The following is a 19194-nucleotide window of genomic DNA, read 5'->3' on the forward strand; positions in this document are numbered from 1 at the left end:
ACCCTGAGGCAAAATGCACTGAGATCACTGAAATATCTGCAGTTGCCTACCCACAGAATCTGCTACTGGAGGCAGAATTCCTAGAGCCCTCTGCAATGAAGGGCTTGATTGGTCTTACAGCTTTTTCATGGTATGGGTGGGCTGAGTATAAACTTCTAACAAGTGGAAAATACCTCAGCAAATCGACCTGTGAAAGCAGTTGTCAAATAAAAACAACACCCTTGTCTACCACCCAAAACACATTCCATAAGGCCAAGGAGTAATGGCTCTGCTGAGATAACAAGGCACATGAAAGTACTTGTCCACTTCTCCCTCAGGCACCTCCATGCTTTTTTCCCACACCACCCACTGCATTTGGGAAAATCTCCCCAGCAAATTTCATAAAGCCACCACATCTGTTAAAATCCTTCCTTACATCTTTCCTCTGTCATAATGCCTACAAATCATTGCCCAGTGGCATTAGCTAGGCAGGGGGTAAGTTGAGATTTCTGCTTTTCTGCTGAACTCTGTTCATGTTCGCAAAAAGAAAAGGAGTACTTGTGGCACCTTAGAGACTAGCTCACGAAAGCTCATGCTCAAATAAATTGGTTAGTCTCTAAGGTGCCACAAGTACTCCTTTTCTTTTTGCGAATACAGACTAACACGGCTGTTCTTCTGAAATCTGTTCATGTTGTTACCTTGTCCTCCTGCCCTCCCCCACCTGGTTTGTTCTGCCACCTGTTGCATCCTGTCTGACACCTAGACTTGCAGCTGCTTGAGGCGGGATCTGTCTTCATTGTTACTTGTCTCTACAGTGCCTGACACAATGGGGTCCTGAAACTTGATTGGGGTTCCCAGCTGCAAGCCTAAAACAATATAATAATAATCAAGCAGCTGCAAAAGGCTACTTTGCAGCAGAGCCAGTAGGGAACTGGATGCAGGAATGTGTGTGGTGGGTGTGGGTCTCCCTGCTTGGCAGTTCACACTGAGGAGAAGGGGGAGGGGGAGGCAGGTCAGGGAGTGGGACCTGTGGATCCTCCTCTGGACATAAGGGCCCCACAAAGACTAGTTCAGTCATTGAGTTGAAATAACCTCCATAGAGCAGCCTCTGTGGGAAGATTCTAACACATGCACCCCTGCCCAGTCTCAGGCCTGGGGCCTGAGTGTGCTGCATATCAGTGTGGTGGGTGCCCCAGATGTTAGCACGCTGGGCGTCAGAGAGCTGGCTGTTAGCTTATTGGCTGTTTGTTAGCATGCAGAGTGTCCTCCTGAATGCCCCCCTTGCCTCCGTGCTTTAACAGCTATTTAATGAGGTTCTTTCTGATGCTGGGAAGCCTCTCTGAGAGGTGCTGGGTTTCTCCAGTACTGCTCTGAACTGATTCTCTGCATCTCTCTTTGCTAACAGCAGTAAAGGGCCCAGTCGAAATGCAGAGTTGGCAGTGGAACAGTCAGACCTGAGAGGCAGGTGTCAACCGTTGTATCAGTCCCAGGTCGGAGGCCAGACTTTTTACAACAGTGAATATGGGGAACTGTCAGAACACTCAGAGGACGGCAGCTACACCCCACCCGGAGAGGGGGCCAGTCCCTCCGCTGTCCATGCGTCCTTCTTCTCAGAGCAGTATTAACAGGAACAGGCTGCGGAGACACCATGCCGAGACACCACCTTCCACCCTTCATGCTGCATTGCCACTGCCATACGGAGCTTCCCCTCCAACCTAGAACAAACCACAGCAGGAAATCCCCACCAAACAGATGGAGAAAGGGAGCGAGAACGCCTTGGAATTACAGACTGATGACTCGGGATGCAGCTTCTGATCCACACAGGCACGGGAGAGAGCACATCACTGATTCAGATGTTTTGTTTTATTTGTACGGGTGAGACAGACTAATTCCACTGGTTAGTGTGCATCTGTGCTGAATGCTGCAACCTCCTCTCCACATCCAGCCTCTATTCAGATAGGTTTCCACTCACTAAGCCCCATTTCAGGTCAGATATAAATAGATGTCTGAGTCAAGACTCTTCCTGATGTGCAGCCTTAAATTATTTCCTTTGGATTGTTTTTTCTACTCTCTTAGTCTTCATGACTTCAGCCACTGAGGAGAGGGACAGAACAAAAGGGAAGACTGACAAAGTGGTACCAGCAACAAGAGCAGGACGTTTCCGAGCGATGGATGAGAGGATCCCAGTGGATTCAGATATTCCCCGTAAACATACCAATGTGTGTGTAACTCAGTAGGCACAAAAGCACTCCCGGCCCCTCAAAACTACTTCATCCAATCCCACCAATATTCCTTTGTGAATGATCCCCAAGCATTTAGCATCCCTAGCAATGGAGACCTGCCTTTATCTCTAATCAGGGGGATTATTTTTGCCACCTTAAAGCAACAAGCCCTGAAACAGTTATCAGCTAATAGCTAAAGTCACCCCAGTAAGACAGAGAAATATCCACTGTTTTTGTAGACCCTGTGAAAAAGTCAAGTTTTATACACTCTATGTTGGCAGCAAGTAACTAACCATCCCCCTCCTCAGAGCCCTGCTATAGTTTGTTGCTCCAGTTAGAAAATAAACAAAACAAAGTCATGTTAATTTCAGCTGGATTCTAAACACAGAGGGAAAATCAGTGTTTGATGAAAAGAAAAGATCAAAGTGGTCGGATGTGACCTTTTTATTTGCAATGAGCTGTAAGGGTTTTATGAACAATGGAGAATACAAAGCACAAAGATAAGGTCCCTTTAATTGCATCACTTTGTTTGCTGGCATCACTGCAGTGGAAGAGAGAACCCTGCGCTGTGGGTCTGGTAAGTGCTATTAACTTGGATAGACTGTATTGGCTTCACATACATTTGCATCCACTTTCAGCAGCCACTCAGCCATTGCCCCAGCAGGATCTCCAAAGGGGAGACCACACCTCAGACAGACTCCTCTTCAGCATCTATCACAGCACTTTGCCAGAGTCTCCAGCATAGTGAACCTGTCTTTCATTCCAATGGGCTTTCTTAGGTGTGGGATCAAGAAATATTGGTTTCTACAGAAGCAGCGTCAGTGGCTTTTTTATGTGAAATCACATGAGCTCAGAAGCTATGTGGACTCTCTGTGCAGTTCCTCTAAACACATTTCTGTTCTGGTTCCCTGCCATTCCCCACCTGCTTTTCCTCTCCCTGCCACAGAGCAGCTTCACAAAAGTGTCAGAGAAATCTTTGTGAAGAGGCTCATTTGAGCAGCTTGTGAGTTTCCTTTTAGCATCTCATCCTACACACCTTTCAGAGGCAGAAGCTCCCTATACCTTTGGCGTCTCAGCACCAGAGGAATTCTGCTTGCAGGCCAGGCTTCTATGTATAGAACTAAGGGTTTTGTTTTGACTTTATTTTTATTATTAATTATTATTATTATTATTTTGGTATCAGATATATTTTTCCAGATTATATTTTTCCTCCATAAGAGGGTTTTGTGCATTTACAAAGCTGGCACTACCATTGTCTGTACCTTTCCCACCTTCAGTTGTATGTCGTGGGTACACTCAATGTCTTGTCTGTTTGATTACAATTCTCTGCACAAGTGTGGGGCTGTGAGTTTACTTGATGAATGGGAATGTAGGTGGTTTTGTTTTTAAAATTACATATAGACATCTGCAAGGCACAAAATCAGTCCACCACAATATTGTTCTTCCCTTTTGTGTCAGTGGAATTATAGTATGATGTGCATATCAGAGAGCTGGAGGAGATTCCCCAAAACTCATACCTCCCTGTGCCTGCTAATCCCACTGCACCCCGTGGGAATTCAACCCACAGTTGTCAGCTGCTCGAGTAGCTTTAAGTTGCGGTCATGACTCAAGTAAGGAACCCTACTGATGGAGGCTGCTAGGAGAGACACTGAATCAGTGCATCCTCTAGGTGCCTAGGCCATGTCCTGTACTATCACCCACTTTTTCAGCTGCAGCAGGCCCTTGGCACTGGGGAGGTTGATTCTGTGCCTGGTTCACTGTGGCATAAACCCAGGCTGAATTTAGCCCACTCTCTTGATGCATCCTTTAGATCCAGCCTTTTTTGTCCTGACTATACTCATCACACCTGCCAGCCTTCAATGTGCCACAGGAAAGACTTCACCTGGAAATACACTTCAGCTGCAAAAAAAGGCCGAAAAATATTTACTGATAAAACAACAAATAAAACGCCACTGTATAAAGGGGCCAAAAGGCCTTCTCCATCCGATGAAAATGTACTAGCAAACCCCACATTTAACAGGGTCCTAGCACAGGTTTCCAGAGCAGTGTGTCCAGGGCTTTTTGAAACTGCTTGTGATGATAACCAGGCTATGAGCCACACTCTTTCTGTGCTTCTGTATTCAGAATACAGAGTGGATGGGCATTCCATGTACATGTACACAAGCATCAGTCTATGGAAAAGTTATTGCACTGAAATCCATTGTTTAAAGGCAGCCCGGGTGAGTCCATCTGCAGGTCAAGGGCAAGGAGCTGGAATGACCTTTTATTTTGAATGTTGCAGTCATACAATTTCAGCAGAGGTTTGCTTTGCTTCCTATACTTTGTACCCTCTTTAGGATGGAGAGACAGGAGGGGTGTGGGAATCAAATCCTATTATATTTGCAACAACAGTAATACATACATAACATACACATAATATGAGTAAACCTGTCTACTCTGCAGACACTCCCTCTGATGTAGTATCAATGTAACGTGTGACCATGCACAGTTGTATAGACACTTGTATTTTCAGCCATTTAAAAGCACACTATCAAGATTAAAATGATAGTGTAAAAAGTTGACATTCTTTCCTATGTTATTGCCACCATCCATGATTATTAAAATTGAGAGTTTTAAAAATCAATGTTTTCATCATATCTGCCATTTTTTACATTCTGCAACTTAGGTTGAGCAACGAAATGGCTGTTTCATTTTCGGTTCTGATGCACTAGCCCCATGCTGCAATGTTTGGGCTTCCACAATTGCAGTAGACAATTTCAATTTTTAAAACCCCTGGTTTAATTTCTGTACTTATTAGGTTTAGCAACACCCTCACTCTTTTTTTTTTAACTGAACCTAATTTTTGAGACTAAGAGATTTGTTGTTATGCCATAAAAAATGACCAGTATCCTGCTAGTTTCATTTTTTTTACCACTCATTAGTTATTACAGATCATTCCTCTCTCATGAAAATAAAGTGTTTGACACAGAGCACGGGCATGGATTCTCTACTTGCTCATACATATGCACACCCCCAATCAAAACCATTGGCATACATGTGAATCAAGTAATGCTTCCTTTATATGCCAATATGTTAAGCTGGTACCAGTTGTTACCACAGCAGCATTGAACGTTTCGGCGAAGTGGCCTTTGATGCAAGTAGGATAACAGGGGTTGCGTGTGAATGGATAAGTGTGTTTGTGTGCAAGTGTAAGTGGATGTTGTGTGTGTGTGTGTGTGTGTGTCTCTCTCTCTCTCTGTGTTACACAGGAGTGTTTGTGGGTTTTTTAAAATCACTTTATTTGAGTCCTGTCTCTGACAGTTCAGTTATATATTAAACCAGTTAGAACACTGCTTTTTTTCCCCCTCTCCTCCTATAGTACTTGTTAAACTTTGTCATTAAGAGTTTTGTTGTAATATCTAAATGTGAAATAAAATAAAGTCATAACTTTCACCTGCTTTCTGTCATTTCTGAAGTTACATAGCTTCGGCAGCTACAGAGATGCTGGTCCTTGCTAAGTCGCATGACTGTGGTCTTCGCACAAAACTCGAGGTTGAATCCAAAGCTTGTTTGCAATCTAACTCAGATCAATTAACATGTTTTGGTTTTATTATTTCACATTTGTGTCTCTTTGCATTTCCTCCTTTCAGGCAGGAAACAGCTGTTCTTGTGGCATTTCCAGGATGAAAGTTAGTCTTTTCTCATGAGATCCTTGGATAAAGCCGGATACGCTTTGGATAAGTATGTTTATCTGAACCAGTGACCTGAAAACTAAGAGCTTCACTCAGCAAGACCCTTAAAATACTGACCAGATACCGTGGTGGGGCTTGGGAGGGCTCAAGCTTCAGTCCCCCTTCCTCGGGTCATGGAGTAATTTTTGTTGTCAGAGGGGGGTTGCAGTGCTATGAAGTTTGAGAATTGCTGAGCCAGTGGCGCCGAAAAGTGGGGGGGCCTGTCCTGTCCACTTTTCACTGGGGTGGACCCCGCCCCTTCCCCTCCTCCTTGCCACGGCCAGGCCAGCTTGGAGCCCAGCTGGAGAGCCTGGGCAGCTGTGAGGAGCCGTGGCACGGACCCTCCACCTGCCCTGGTCGGGGGGCCCAAGCAGTCCCCAGCACATGTCCCTGCCCCCAGGGCCCTCCGCCCAGGGCAGGTGGAGGGTCTGCGCTGTAGCTCCCCACAGCTGCCCGCCCAGCTCTTACCATAGCCAGGCTGTGGCTCTGAGGCACCTCCCCAGGCTGGAGCTGGGTCGGGGAGAGCCACACAGGCAGCTGTGAGGAGCCTGGGTCCCTCCACCTGCCCTGAGCAGGGCTTCCGGGGGGGTGGGCAGGGAGCTGCTTTTGGCCCCACCACAGGCAGGAAGGGGGTGGGCTCCCTGGCCCTGCTCTGGCTTACGGCTTGGCTGGGGTTGGGGCCTTGGGGGGGCACCACTTTTGGGAAGGCTCTGATGCCCTTGGGCTGAGCTAGAAGGATGTACAATTGGCCTCCTCCAAATATGGTGATGCTCTGAGATTGGCTGGCAAAAGTCAAAGCGAGCCCCAAAGCACCCTGTCAGAAACACCCTACCGTAGGTGAGCTCTCCTGACCTCATGATCAAGAGTCTCAAGACCCCTCCAGCTCCATTTTTGCTCCCTGTGAATCCCACCCCCTGTCATACCCCTTTCCGCTGTGGGCTGCAGAGCTCCACTTAGCTGCCCTCAGAAGTAGGTGAGAATTTTTTTCTTCTCCAGTACTCCCCTAGGTGGTGCTGTAGCTCTAACAGTGTCCTCTACAGGATGGGAAACGGCTCAGGGGCAGGTGAGGCACTGCAGATTGGAAGCCAGTTTTGTGGAGGGGTACACAGGAGACAGAGACAGAAAAGGGTGGAGGTGGAGGAAACTTTTGACAAAGAATGTTTGTACCATAAAAAGTAAAGACCAGGACGAAATGTAGGCCTCTTACACTGGGGTAGAGGAAGGATGTTCTTTTACGGAAATTTTCAGCAGCTCTTTCACTGGGGAAATTTGTGCAGTTAAGAAAAAGTATGAACGTTTCCTGAAAATACATATCCTTTAACGCCAGCCGAACCCTGGCAGCCTCCTCTGTTTAACCACAATAGGGTGAGCTTGCAAAATCTCTGAATCTGTGGAAAAAAACAGGCCCTCAGAGTACATCTACATTGCAAAAAAAAATAAAATAAAATAAAAATAAATCTGAGGCACAAATTCTGAGAGTCCAGGTCAATTGGTTCTGGCTTGCACTATGGGGCTAAAAATTGAAATGTAGACGTTCTACCTCAGCCTGGAGCCCAGACTCTGAGACCCCACCCCTTTCAGCCTGAGCCAGAATGTCTACACTGCACTTTTTAGTCTCACAAACCAAGCCCCGTGAGCCTCGGTCAGCTGACCCAGACCAGCCATGGCCATGCCGCAGGTCTTTTACTGCAGCGTAGACAAACCCTCACATGCTGGACAGCAGATAAAGATGACGTTGTGACAACCCAGTTCAGCAAAACTCCCTGCAGCTCTTCAAGTAGCTGCATCTCGTGGGGAGCAAGAGGGAAAGTACACTCGCCAGTGCTGCCTCTCCAGGCATAGAAGGGGTACAATTCAGAACTGCCTGCCTCTTGGGTTTAATGCTTCCTTGCAGCTGTGCTGTCCTTGGCACAAAAACAGGGTGTAAGAGAACAAATATGGCTTTAAACTACCTTTCCCTTTTTCTCAGGTTGGCCAGGGTCCTGCTCAGTCCCCTTTGTAATTAATGCCTTAAGACTGCTCTACTTTAAATTTGACTACCTAGAGCCATAAGGTCATGCCCCATTTTTCCTAACTAGGCCCTCAGTGCTTGTGGCTACAGGGGGTGTGACAGAGAGGCATTATGCCAGCTGTATGCTAGCGAGAGATTTGCCCTACCTAGGGAAATTCTCCAGTGGCCAGGTCCGCTGGAGTGGTGTAAAAGGGTTGAAACACAAGAGAAAAGGTGGTCCCTTGTGCAGTCATTCACACCTGTGCAAAGTGATCTACCATTCTGATTTGGTGATGGTGTACACCTACTTTGCACAGACTGCTACTGACGATATAAGATGCAAGGTGAAGGTGCTCAAGAATGAGGCCCACAATATGCAGCAGACATGGAAGAGATGATGGAATGTAGTACCCACAAGGAGATTCATGAATTGGGAAGTACTAAATGGAAATAAAAGTAACACATAGAAAAGGGGCAGAGGGAAAAGGCAGAAATTCTCAAGTGAAATTTAGAGGCAGTATAGTCTAGTGTGGTTAGAGCAGGGGACTGGGAGTTAGGACACCTGTGTTCTATTCCCAGCTCTGATACTTGCTGTGTGACCCTGGGCAGCTTATGTCCCAGTGACTTGGTTTACCTAGCTGTAAAATAGAGAGAATTCTTATTTCATCCCCAGGAGAGTTGTGAGGAATAATTGATGCTTATGAAGTGCTTTGAGACCCTTGGAAGAATGGAAGCATAGTCATAACAACTAATACTTATACCTTCAAAGTGCTGGATCAGACATTAACCAAATAATCCTCACAACATTCCCTGTGAGGTTGCTATTATTATCCCCACTTTACAGCTGAGGAAACTGAAATACAGAAGGGAAGTGGATGTCCCAGCATCGCACATCAAGACCCAGGGTGAGAAATTAGCATCTCCTGAGGTCCATCGCTGCACACACCTCCAGACCAGGCTCTCTATAGAAATGCAAAAACCTGCTATTACATGCTTTACCCCTATTCATCCCTGCCTTGTAGTTCCTTCCAGCTGGCAGAAATGCTCTACAGAGCAGGTGTCAGGGACCACCTAGGAATGCCTCCAGCACAGCCAGTTCCATCAGCACCATGTTGCCTTCACAACAGCCCTTGGGCTTGGGGGCATTCTGGGGAAGGGATGGACTGGAGGAAGCAGACTGGGAGCAGGAGTGTGTGGCGGGGCATTCGCCCCAGAAATTCTGTGCCCCTACAAAGCCGCATAGGAGCCATTGAAGCAGGGACACAAATTAGCACAGCCTGGCAAGCTGCCCAAACTCGCACTGTGGGCCACCCCACCCCCTGCTGCCACTGAACAGGGGAGGAGGAAACTGCCTCTCCTCTGTCCTGGGGCTGGTGCCTGCACCAGTGCCAAGATGAATCCAGCTGTTTGAGGACTGCTCTGGGAAAAGGAGTATTTCAACAGTAAAAGTGCTAACTCTGAGTTTGCTTTAAACACCACAGAGCTGCTGGCCCATAAAATTAAACTACCATCTGTATTCCAAGTGTGATGAGACAGGGTTCTGAAACATTACCTATGAAGGCATTATTGAAATATAAGCATTTGTCATTACTTTTGCCTTGTAGTCCCTCCCCCTTGTATACAGGATGAAAGGTTTTGTAAAATGCTTAGAGGCCATTAGTGAAATCATTGTGGTTCTTCACCCAGCATTTCCCAAGCAGGAGAGGGGAAAAAAATATGATGTGAAAGCAGAACATTCTACTGCTGCTTCAAAGACATTTCCTGCATTGTATTGACATTTCTACAGAGCTTTTCATAAACAGCATCTCAGAGGATTTTACAATTCCACAAGTTACATGCCTTTAGTGGGCCTCGTGGACCAATTTGTGCTCTCAGAGGCACACATGTGATTCCCACTTCTTCGTTGGAAGTTACACGGACATTTCCAAGGACAGAATTTAACTGCCTGGTTACAAGTAAATGAAAATACAGAAAGTTCTTTCTCTTTGCTAGCTCACATGCATCTGTGACCAGGTGCATCACAACAGTTATAGAGTGGAGCAGTTTAACCACAATATTTAAGGTTAATCACTACCCTTATCTTGAGGCCTTCCACAGCTGTTGGTAAAGTCATCAGGGAGTGCATATTGCAAAAGAACATCAGCACAATTATTTGCTCAGGAATTCAGAAAGTATTCTCAACAAAGGTCCTATGAAGACTTAAATACTGGATTACTAGTTTTCCTTCCCAGAAATAAGTTTCAAATACAAAAACAATTAGTTTTCCTTCCCATACAAATAAGTTTTGTGGAGTTTCAAATACTTGCCTATGTGAGGCCTGGAAGGGTTTTTGTTTGTTTTTTTTTTGGTGCTTTATTTTTGATTATTCCTGTAGCCATGCACAGACCCAGATCCTTGGAACTTCTATGATGTTATTTAAATGAAGAAATCTAATATTAATATTTATTTAACTCAGTAACATCTGGGTAGTTGTAAATTTTTTCATTTTTCTACAGAAAACAAAAGCCAACTCATGCTGGAATGGACAAATGTCCTGGCCAAATTCCAAATCAGGTTGTTACACCGTAGTGAAAAACCTACTTAAATTCTCTTTCTAGTTTCAATTGGCCAAATTATTTTTTACTTTCCCACATCACCCCTCCTTCCTCCCATGCATACAACACATTTTTTCCATTTTAGACGTGTGCTTTTAATCATGCTCACTGATTGGCTTGGTACTCAGCAGAGCTCTGGATCTTAGAGGTAAAAAAGCTAAAAGAATAATGGAGACGCTCTAGGCACAGCATTTGTCCTTATGTCTAAATCCCTGAATCAGAAAACTGAGTTTGTAGAGTCAAGTATTTCTTCACTATATTAACTGTAGAGTATCTAAAATGGCCCAGCCATTGTATTTAGGGCTCTTAATAGTCTATTGAATTCTAGTTTATGTCCTAGAGGCACTGACAGGGCTTCTGAGGAAAAATGTCAGCAATTATGTTTTGCAAATCCTTCTGTTAAGAAAAGTTTCAGAGGAACAGCCGTGTTAGTCTGTATTCGCAAAAAGAAAAGGAGTACTTTTTATGTAAAGAGTTGTCACTTTGGATGGGCTAGCACCAGCAGGAGAGTGAATTTGTGTGGGGGGGTGGAGGGTGAGAAAACCTGGATTTGTGCTGGAAATGGCCCACCTGTTGATCACTTTAGATAAGCTATTACCAGCAGGACAGTGGGGTGGGAGGAGGTATTGTTTCATATTCTCTGTGTGTATATAAAGTCTGCTGCAGTTTCCACGGTATACATCTGATGAAGTGAGCTGTAGCTCACGAAAGCTCATGCTCAAATAAATTGGTTAGTCTCTAAGGTGCCACAAGTACTCCTTTTCTTTCTGTTAAGAAAATTGAGCCTGTCAAAGATCAGATGCTGCTTCAGCTCAAAGTCTTGAGAGTCTAACCTGAGGACGTTGTTATGCCCTTCTGATTTTCCTTTCAGTACATTTAAGGCAGAGGAGGCAGTCTTGGAGACAGAGGGGCAAGATCCTGCTCATCCATATGATACCATGAACCCTGACTGACCCTGGTGAGTCACTGAAGTAACAGAGAGCAGACTCCGATCCTGTTGTCCAGAGACTATCCCCATGTGGTCCCAACCAGAAGAGACCTATCTCTATGGGTGAAGGGCAGTTCTCTCCCCAGGCCCATTCTCTCCAAGGCCCATTGACAAAGAGACCCATTACACCTCCCTCCCTTAGGTCTTGCTCAGCTTTGCCACCCCTGCTCCACCACCGAGGCATCAGAAGGTGCAGCTCCCAGCACTTCCCAGCTGGGAGGGAGCCCCTGCAACCTCTCAAAGGAAGTAGCTAGGAGGATTCTCATAGGACGCACCCCTTTCTCCCCAGCTCCTCCACTCCCTCTGGCATGGGGTGCAGCAGTCTGCTGCTAGCTCCACCCCTTTTCCTGACTGTACTGGCCCCGCCCCGCCTCACCTCCAGGCACCTCCCCTCAGTGTAATAGCCATCCCCTTTCTAGGTAGCCTCGCCCCCCAGTGGGTGTGACTCCCTGCAGAACCGCCCCCTCTCTGTTAACCACGCCCCCACGTGGGTGTGACTCTCCAGAGCCCCGCCTCCCCCTCATAGCGATGGGCGGGGGCGGGGCGCAGTGCGCTTGCGCAGCAGTCGGGGAAGTAAGAGCTGGCGGTTGTCGGGGTCCGCGCGCCGGGCGCGGGCTTTGCCTGAGGAGCGGGTCGGGTCGGGTCGGGTCGGCGCCTCTCGGAGTCCCGGCCCGGGGAGGGAGCTGCGGAGCCGGGCATGGAGCGGTAGCCGTCAGCGGGAGCGGCCGGGCCGGAGGGGGCAGCCCCCGCGGCACTGAGCGGATCCCCGCCCGCGGGGGAGGCTGCGAGTCTGAGGGGCGGGGGGGTCCTGAAGCGAGGGGGGAGGGGCTGAGAGCGCCCGACGGAGTCCGGAGCGCGCGGGGAGGAGACCTGCAGCCCCGGCGGGCGCCCCTCGCGCTGGCCGGCGCCCGCTCCGCGCCCAGCCCGGTGACCCGCAGCGGGGGGCCGCGAGCCGCCGCCGCATCCCCCCAGCCCGCGTAGGCATCCCCGTAGCCGCGCGGGCACAGCGCGGGACTCTCCGCCGGGGGCTGCCTAGAGCCGCGCCGGCCCTGCGCTGAGCCCCGGGGGCCGGGCCGCGGCGGGATGCGCAGGAGCCGCCCGAGGCTGTGAGCCCAAGTTCGGGAGGGCGGGGCGGGGCCCTTCGTCGGTAGCTCACCGGGGCCACCTGCACTGCTGCTGGCCCGTAGATGGACTGCCTGGGGCCCGAGGGCTTCCCTGCCTCCGCCGGCGCGGTGAGCCCGCGGCCCCTGTCTGGGCGTGGGGGAATAACCACGCGCGCTGCGCTCGAGGCGGCGCCTTGGCCTGGGAAGACGCTTTAAACCTGCATCTGGGCTCGTTAGACTTCGGATGAAGATGATGATCGCGAAGTGGACTTCACAGTATTGGAACCGTCTCTCTTCCTTGCCCGTCTGGGTCCTGGTTAACTGCTGTGTCTTGCTGGCTAGCGCGGATAATACCAGTCAGGCATATTACACAGCCCTCATCAACGTGACTGTATTGAGCCCCGACCGAGTCAGCCCTACGTTACTAAGGATCGATCGTGGACGCTACGGGCAGGATTCCCCCAAAGTGGAGGTCAAAGGCCTGCTTCTGGCACCAGTGCCTATCAACGGAGGTAAATATCGTTGACCACCACTTTTCCTTTATTGTGAACGGAGAGGCTCTACCTTGAAAGTATCCTAGATCTGTTTCTGGGTTTTCGATGTATGCTTGATTATTGAGTAAGATTATGTTGGGTAGTGCGCACAAAATAAGCACAGCTACTAACAAAATAAACGTGGCTGATGCTTTTTTGTGCTGTGGTGACTAGTAAACTATCTAATCTGATCGCAGAGTAAATCATTCACTTGCTATCTGGTATCTTGTTGACAGAGCAGTTATCTGTGTGTAAGGCTTGCAGATTTTCATTGTTAGCTCTGGCAAAGAAGAGGAGGGAGGACTTTCCCTTGCTAGAATATTCATAATCTGTTTGAGTGTGTTAGTACTGAGCAGTTGTACAGGGTTCAGCAAGTGTTAAGTCATGTCAAGACTCATGCATTCTTTCTGAATTAATGGCAGTGTTAGATATTAGGTATTAGTGCATTAAACAAAGTAATGTAGCAAAATCTCCAATGTCAAAATTGCTACAAACAGTTTATCTCAGAGCTTCCATACTAGTTATTTATCAGGAGAATTTGATGTGTCTAACTGTATAAAACCACTTGATAACATAGTCAGTTGTACACTTAACCTTATTTCAATGTATTTGCAGTTACAGGATGGTTGACGTCAACAAGCTTGCATCCTGGTGTGTTTCAGACACCCACAGTATGCTTGCATCTGATACAAGCAATACACCACATATGTGTCTCTGTGTAATTACACCTTACCCAGTTTTCATCCTTTATTAATGTGTGCACTGTTTTTGTAACTAGTGATATTAGCATTTTAAATAAAATGTGAATGTAATAGCTTTAACTTTTTTGTTAGTTACATTCTGATAAATAAAATGTGAGATTCTTAGAGAATATTAACCTATTCATGTTCTTTTAATGATACTAATCCTTGTCAAGGCTGGAACGAAAGCCATTAAGTAGGAATATTTGAGCAAGTCAAAATAGTAAAATTTTTAAATGGTATCTCTTGAATTAAATGATGTATCACAGGGTGTTTGCAGGCTGCTACCTTTCTTGGGTGATGGACTTATTTGATGGATCATATCTGGTTCCTAGCATGTTTTCTGGATGCTGAACTTCTAGAGAGAGAGGAATATAAAATAATCTTCTAGTGCTTGTACTGTAAACCCAGAAATTAATATCTAGTATTTGGGAGTGGGGGGAGAGAACGGAACCTAAAATATACATTTTTAAAAGAATTGAAAAAATATTTTGAATTGTCATAATTACCTGTCACAAATCCTAACATCACAATGTTATGTTTTTATGCTGAAGGCCACTTATAGGATTTGCCTTGAGTAGGCTAAAATATGAGAAGATTTTTTTGTATTTTGGGATGTGGTAACTAATATATTTTAAAAGACTAGTGTAATGTCAAGGCAGGTTGTATTTTAGCACGTACTAGCTGGTCTAGTTGAAGCCCTGAGCTTCACTAGAGTTTTTCTAAGTGTTACTTAGAACATGCTAGAATACCACATTCTGAAAAACACTTTTTTTTTTTTATCACAGTCAAAATAAAACCATTGATTGATTTGTTCCTGAGGGGCACTGGGAGGGACGGATTTGGAATTCAAATAAAGGCCCTCCAGTGGTGGTTGACCTCTCTGTTCTCTCCCATTCTTCCCCCCCTCCCCTCCCTGCCCTGAAAGCATCTTAATTTCTTGTCAAGTGATCTTGGTGAAATGGAAGGAGATGTAAAACAATGTCTTATAGGTGGTATTGTTTCTTTTTAACATATATTGCTTTTAGTATATAAAAGAGTCTGACATCTGGATTTCCTTTACAGCAAAGTGCTGCATCTTTTATCAATAAAAATTATTGATGAAACAATCCTTAATTCTATTTTAGCAATCTTTTTTACTTTCTTTTCTGATAGTCATCTCCAAAGAGTTAATGAAAGCATTTGTCAAAGGATGATAGTATTTTCACTGAAATAACAAGAGAAAAGCTTAAATAAAACCTTAGCATGTCCATGAAACAGCCTTAAAAGTATAATATGGCAAATAATTTCAACTAGGTAGCATGGTGAATCATGAAATTGCAGACCTGAATTATTTCAGTTCTGACATGCTGTAATTATTAATGTTTGATATTTCATCAGTTGCTGAACAGGTTCAGTTCTGTCCTTCAGCTTGTCAAGAGAAGCCTATAAAGGTAGACCTAACTGTCTTCCACTGTTCCTTTAATCTCTTTTATGAAGTGCTTTACACTGCTCTGTTAAAATCTTGCATATGTTGCTTTATTTGTGCAAAGGCACATTTTCCCATAGGTAAAAATAATAGGATTGCACTATTCATTTAGAGTAGAGAAGATTAAAATATTTATTTCACAAGCTGTAACTAACATACCAATTTGCACGCTTATAAATAGTCTTTAGGGTTCTGTTTTATCTTGGTACTATTGCTGTATTTGATAAGTGAGCCTTAATGCCTTCCTGCTACTAGCAGTTGCCCTAATACCTTGATCATTGTCTATTTAACTTGGTGCAAGAGTTTGTTTAGAAGGTAATAATAGCTCTTAAACCAGAATAAATAGTGCATCCTTTGCTGAACTAGGACTGTAATCTTGTCTATACATCAACTCTTTACCTGTCACTTAGGCTAAGCAGAAAAGACCTTATATTTGTGATATTTATATATGCAGATTTACTGATAATGAAATTAGGGCTTGGTAGCAGCTCACTCAATCAGTGTTTTACATGGAATTTTCATGAACCTGAGTGCTCAGCATAATGACTTTGCTTATGCATATACTGAGAGCATCCCTGTGTTGAGGACCTGAAATGCCTCTCTTTGTGTGCAAATGTTACTTCAGTGCACTGTAGACTCATTGCATATAGAGAAGTAACTTTCTTTCACATATAGTGGCATTAGGACCAATCCTGAAGATACTTTACTGCCATAGTGGGACTCCTCATGGTAGTTTTTATGACTTGGCTCTTTGTTTACTCAATATTTTTATATGCTATTAAAACAAATTTTTTAAGATGCTGTAGTCCCATGCAATTATGTGGTGGTCTTCCCAGACGTTAAAGATGTGGTTGCATCATTTTGCAATTTTTTTAAACTTGTGCATTTTTCCCTTCTTTTCTGTCCACATATGTAGCTGAAATACTTCCGGTTTATTACTCTGTCCTGTTAGTACGCACATTAAGACAACTTGATTTCTCTCTGCCTAGTTAAAAACTTTTGTGTGAATTTGATATCTGGTTTTAAAATCTGTATTCCACCCAGATAAACTTTACATGATTAGATGGTAATTCACAAAAGTGATTCTGTGAATGTAAATTGCTAGTGTAACTTGAATGGTATGGCATGTCACAGTTACCCTAAAATGGAAATACAACATAACTTTCTTACAAAAGTATACATATATTTAATATAAAGGCTGAATATCTCTTGTGTTCTTTTGTTCTCCACTTACATGTGTTTTGGGTCCTTTTCTCATTGTCCCAAGAACTATATATTTTTTTATTTTACATTACTCAAAGCTAGGTACTTAATTTTTATCATGAGAATATGTAACTTCTAAATATAGAGATGATAATAAAATAGGTACTGATGGGAAACCACAGATTACTTTATGACATCAATACTGAATAATTATGATGGAAGAATTCTTTTATAGGTCTGTTACCAGGTTCTCTAGGAATAATCCTAATTAGCCTGACTAATCTAATCGCCTTCTATGATGAGATTACTGGTTCTGTGGATGAAGGAAAAGCAGTGGATGTATTGTTTCTTGACTTTAGCAAAGCTTTTGACATAGTCTCCCACAGTATTCTTGTCAGCAAGTTAAAGTAGTATGGGCTGGATGAATGCACTATAAGGTGGGTAGAAAGTTGGCTAGATTGTCGGGCTCAATGGGTAGTGATCAATGGCTCCATGTCTAGTTGGCAGCCGGTATCAAGTGGAGTGCCCCAAGGGTCGGTCCTGGGGCCGGTTTTGTTCAATATCTTATCTTATCTATAAAAGGATGGTGTGGATTGCACTCTCAGCAAATTTGCAGATGATACTAAACTAGGAGGAGTGGTAGATACGCTGGAGTGGTAGATACGCTGGAGGGCAGGGATAGGATACAGAGGGACCTAGACAAATTGGAGGATTGGGCCAAAAGAAATCTGATGAGGTTCAACAAGGATAAGTGCAGGGTCCTGCACTTAGGATGGAAGAACCCAATGCACCGCTACAGACTAGGAACCGAATGGCTAGGCAGCAGTTCTGCGGAAAAGGACCTAGGGGTGACAGTGGACGAGAAGCTGGATATGAGTCAACAGTGTGCCCTTGTTGCCAAGAAGGCCAATGGCATTTTGGGATGTATAAGTAGGGGCATAGCCAGCAGATCGAGGGACGTGATCGTTCCCCTCTATTCGACATTGGTGAGGCCTCATCTGGTGTACTGTGTCCCGTTTTGGGCCCCGCACTACAAGAAGGATGTGGATAAATTGGAGAGAGTCCAGCGAAGGGCAACAAAAATGATTAGGGGACTGGAACACATGACTTAAGAGGAGAGGCTGAGGGAACTGGGATTGTTTAGTCTGCAGAAGAGAAGAATGAGGGGGGGATTTGATAGCTGCTTTCAACTACCTGAGAGGTGGTTCCAGAGAGGATGGTTCTAGACTATTCTCAGTGGTGGAAGAGGACGGGACAAGGAGTAATGGTCTCAAGTTGCAGTGGGAGAGGTTTAAGTTGGATATTAGGAAAAACTTTTTCACTAGGAAGGTGGTGAAACACTGGAATGCGTTACCTAGGGAGGTGGTAGAATCTCCTTCCTTAGAGGTTTTTAAGGTCAGGCTTGACAGAGCTCTGGCTGGGATGATTTAGTTGGGGATTGGTCCTGCTTTGAGCAGGGGGTTGGACTAGATGACCTCCTGAGGTCCCTTCCTACCCTGATATTCTATGGTTCTATGACTATAGGTGCAGTTGGTATTTAACATTTTAAAGATTATGCTGATACTTTAAATGAGCAAAACTGACTCCTTATTTCAATATCTGTAAGACTGACAATATAGTTTTCTAACAGATCTAATATCTGCAAAGATTTTTGTAATAATCCCAGTGATCATTAGTGTGTTTAGAGTGGATTCTTATTGCTTGCTCTACCTTTGAAAGTTTCCCTGGAAGATGTTGTTTTTTTTTTTTTTAAAAACAAGTATTTTATAGAGTATATATTTTTTCACAGTGAAAAATCTTGGGAATTGGGAACCTGTAGTGGTCAATATTAACCCATGATCGTGTGTGTACAATCCAGGGATTTAAAACAAGTTTATAAAATAAACCAAGGAATTTAAACATAGGAATTTGGTGACTGTAACTTGTTTTTCCCAGCAATGCTTAGCATCAGTGTGAGAAATAGTGTACTCCCATCCTGCAATTTCCTTGGTTTAACATGTGAACACCTTGAAACCTCTTGTTTTTCAGCCATTTTCTGGCAGACGGGTAAGACTTTTCTGAACTCTTGTTCCTTAATTGTGTGAAAAAGGAACTATTGAGCAAAGTAAGGCATGTCCTTTTCTAGGGGATGAATATGCTATTTTTGCAAATCCCAGTCAACCACATACTGTTGCATAGTACTGTTTTATTTTTTTATTACGACCGCGCCTATGGAGCCTGATTGTGCCCTGCTATACTTGGAATGTACAAATAAAACAGTGCCTGCCCCAGATTGTTCAGTCTTGAGATTTAGACAATATGTGACTGGTGACTAAACGAACAAACAAGAACAGGGAGAGCATTGTGAAGAAAGGATTGTGGCAGAGATGGGTTTAGATGCATATAGCCTAAATCGTTTCAGACAATAGGGATTAGGAGATATAGCTAGACTAAAACTACTGGGGTTTACAGTTGAGTGGCAATTAAATTTTTCTATTGAGCCACCAAGAAAAAAATGAAGTATTACAAAAAAGTTGCATAAACTGCAGTGATTTTCCTTTCTTTCCATATGAATTAATGACTCCTTTGAAACCAGATTAATTCTCATTTCAAAGTGCTTCTTCTAATCAATTTAGTTAAATCCAAAATACTACCTTTTGTAGCTAAAATGCTCTTTTGTGTAAA

General features: G+C 44.7%; 2 protein-coding genes across 4 annotated transcripts in view; both read left to right on the forward strand.

Moving 5' to 3' along the window:
• The window catches only part of FLT4 (fms related receptor tyrosine kinase 4), a 102681-nt gene extending 97048 nt beyond the window's left edge, over positions 1–5633 (forward strand). Inside the window, exon 30 of the mRNA XM_048860009.2 lies at positions 1385–5633. Coding sequence (XP_048715966.1) covers positions 1385–1604 — 220 coding nt within the window. The 3' untranslated portion in view covers positions 1605–5633. The remainder of the gene's footprint in view (positions 1–1384) is intronic.
• Positions 5634–12349: 6716 nt separating this feature from the next.
• Positions 12350–19194, forward strand: part of RNF130 (ring finger protein 130) — an 88900-nt gene continuing 82055 nt past the window's right edge. Inside the window, exon 1 of one of the 3 annotated variants that reach the window (XM_048860792.2) lies at positions 12350–13098. In XM_048860792.2, coding sequence (XP_048716749.1) covers positions 12831–13098 — 268 coding nt within the window. In that variant the 5' untranslated portion in view covers positions 12350–12830. The remainder of the gene's footprint in view (positions 13099–19194) is intronic. The other 2 variants (XM_048860793.2, XM_048860791.2) reach the window with 2 other exon arrangements.

Source organism: Caretta caretta, chromosome 8, assembly GCF_965140235.1.
Source record: "Caretta caretta isolate rCarCar2 chromosome 8, rCarCar1.hap1, whole genome shotgun sequence".
Taxonomy (NCBI): Eukaryota; Metazoa; Chordata; order Testudines; family Cheloniidae; genus Caretta; species Caretta caretta.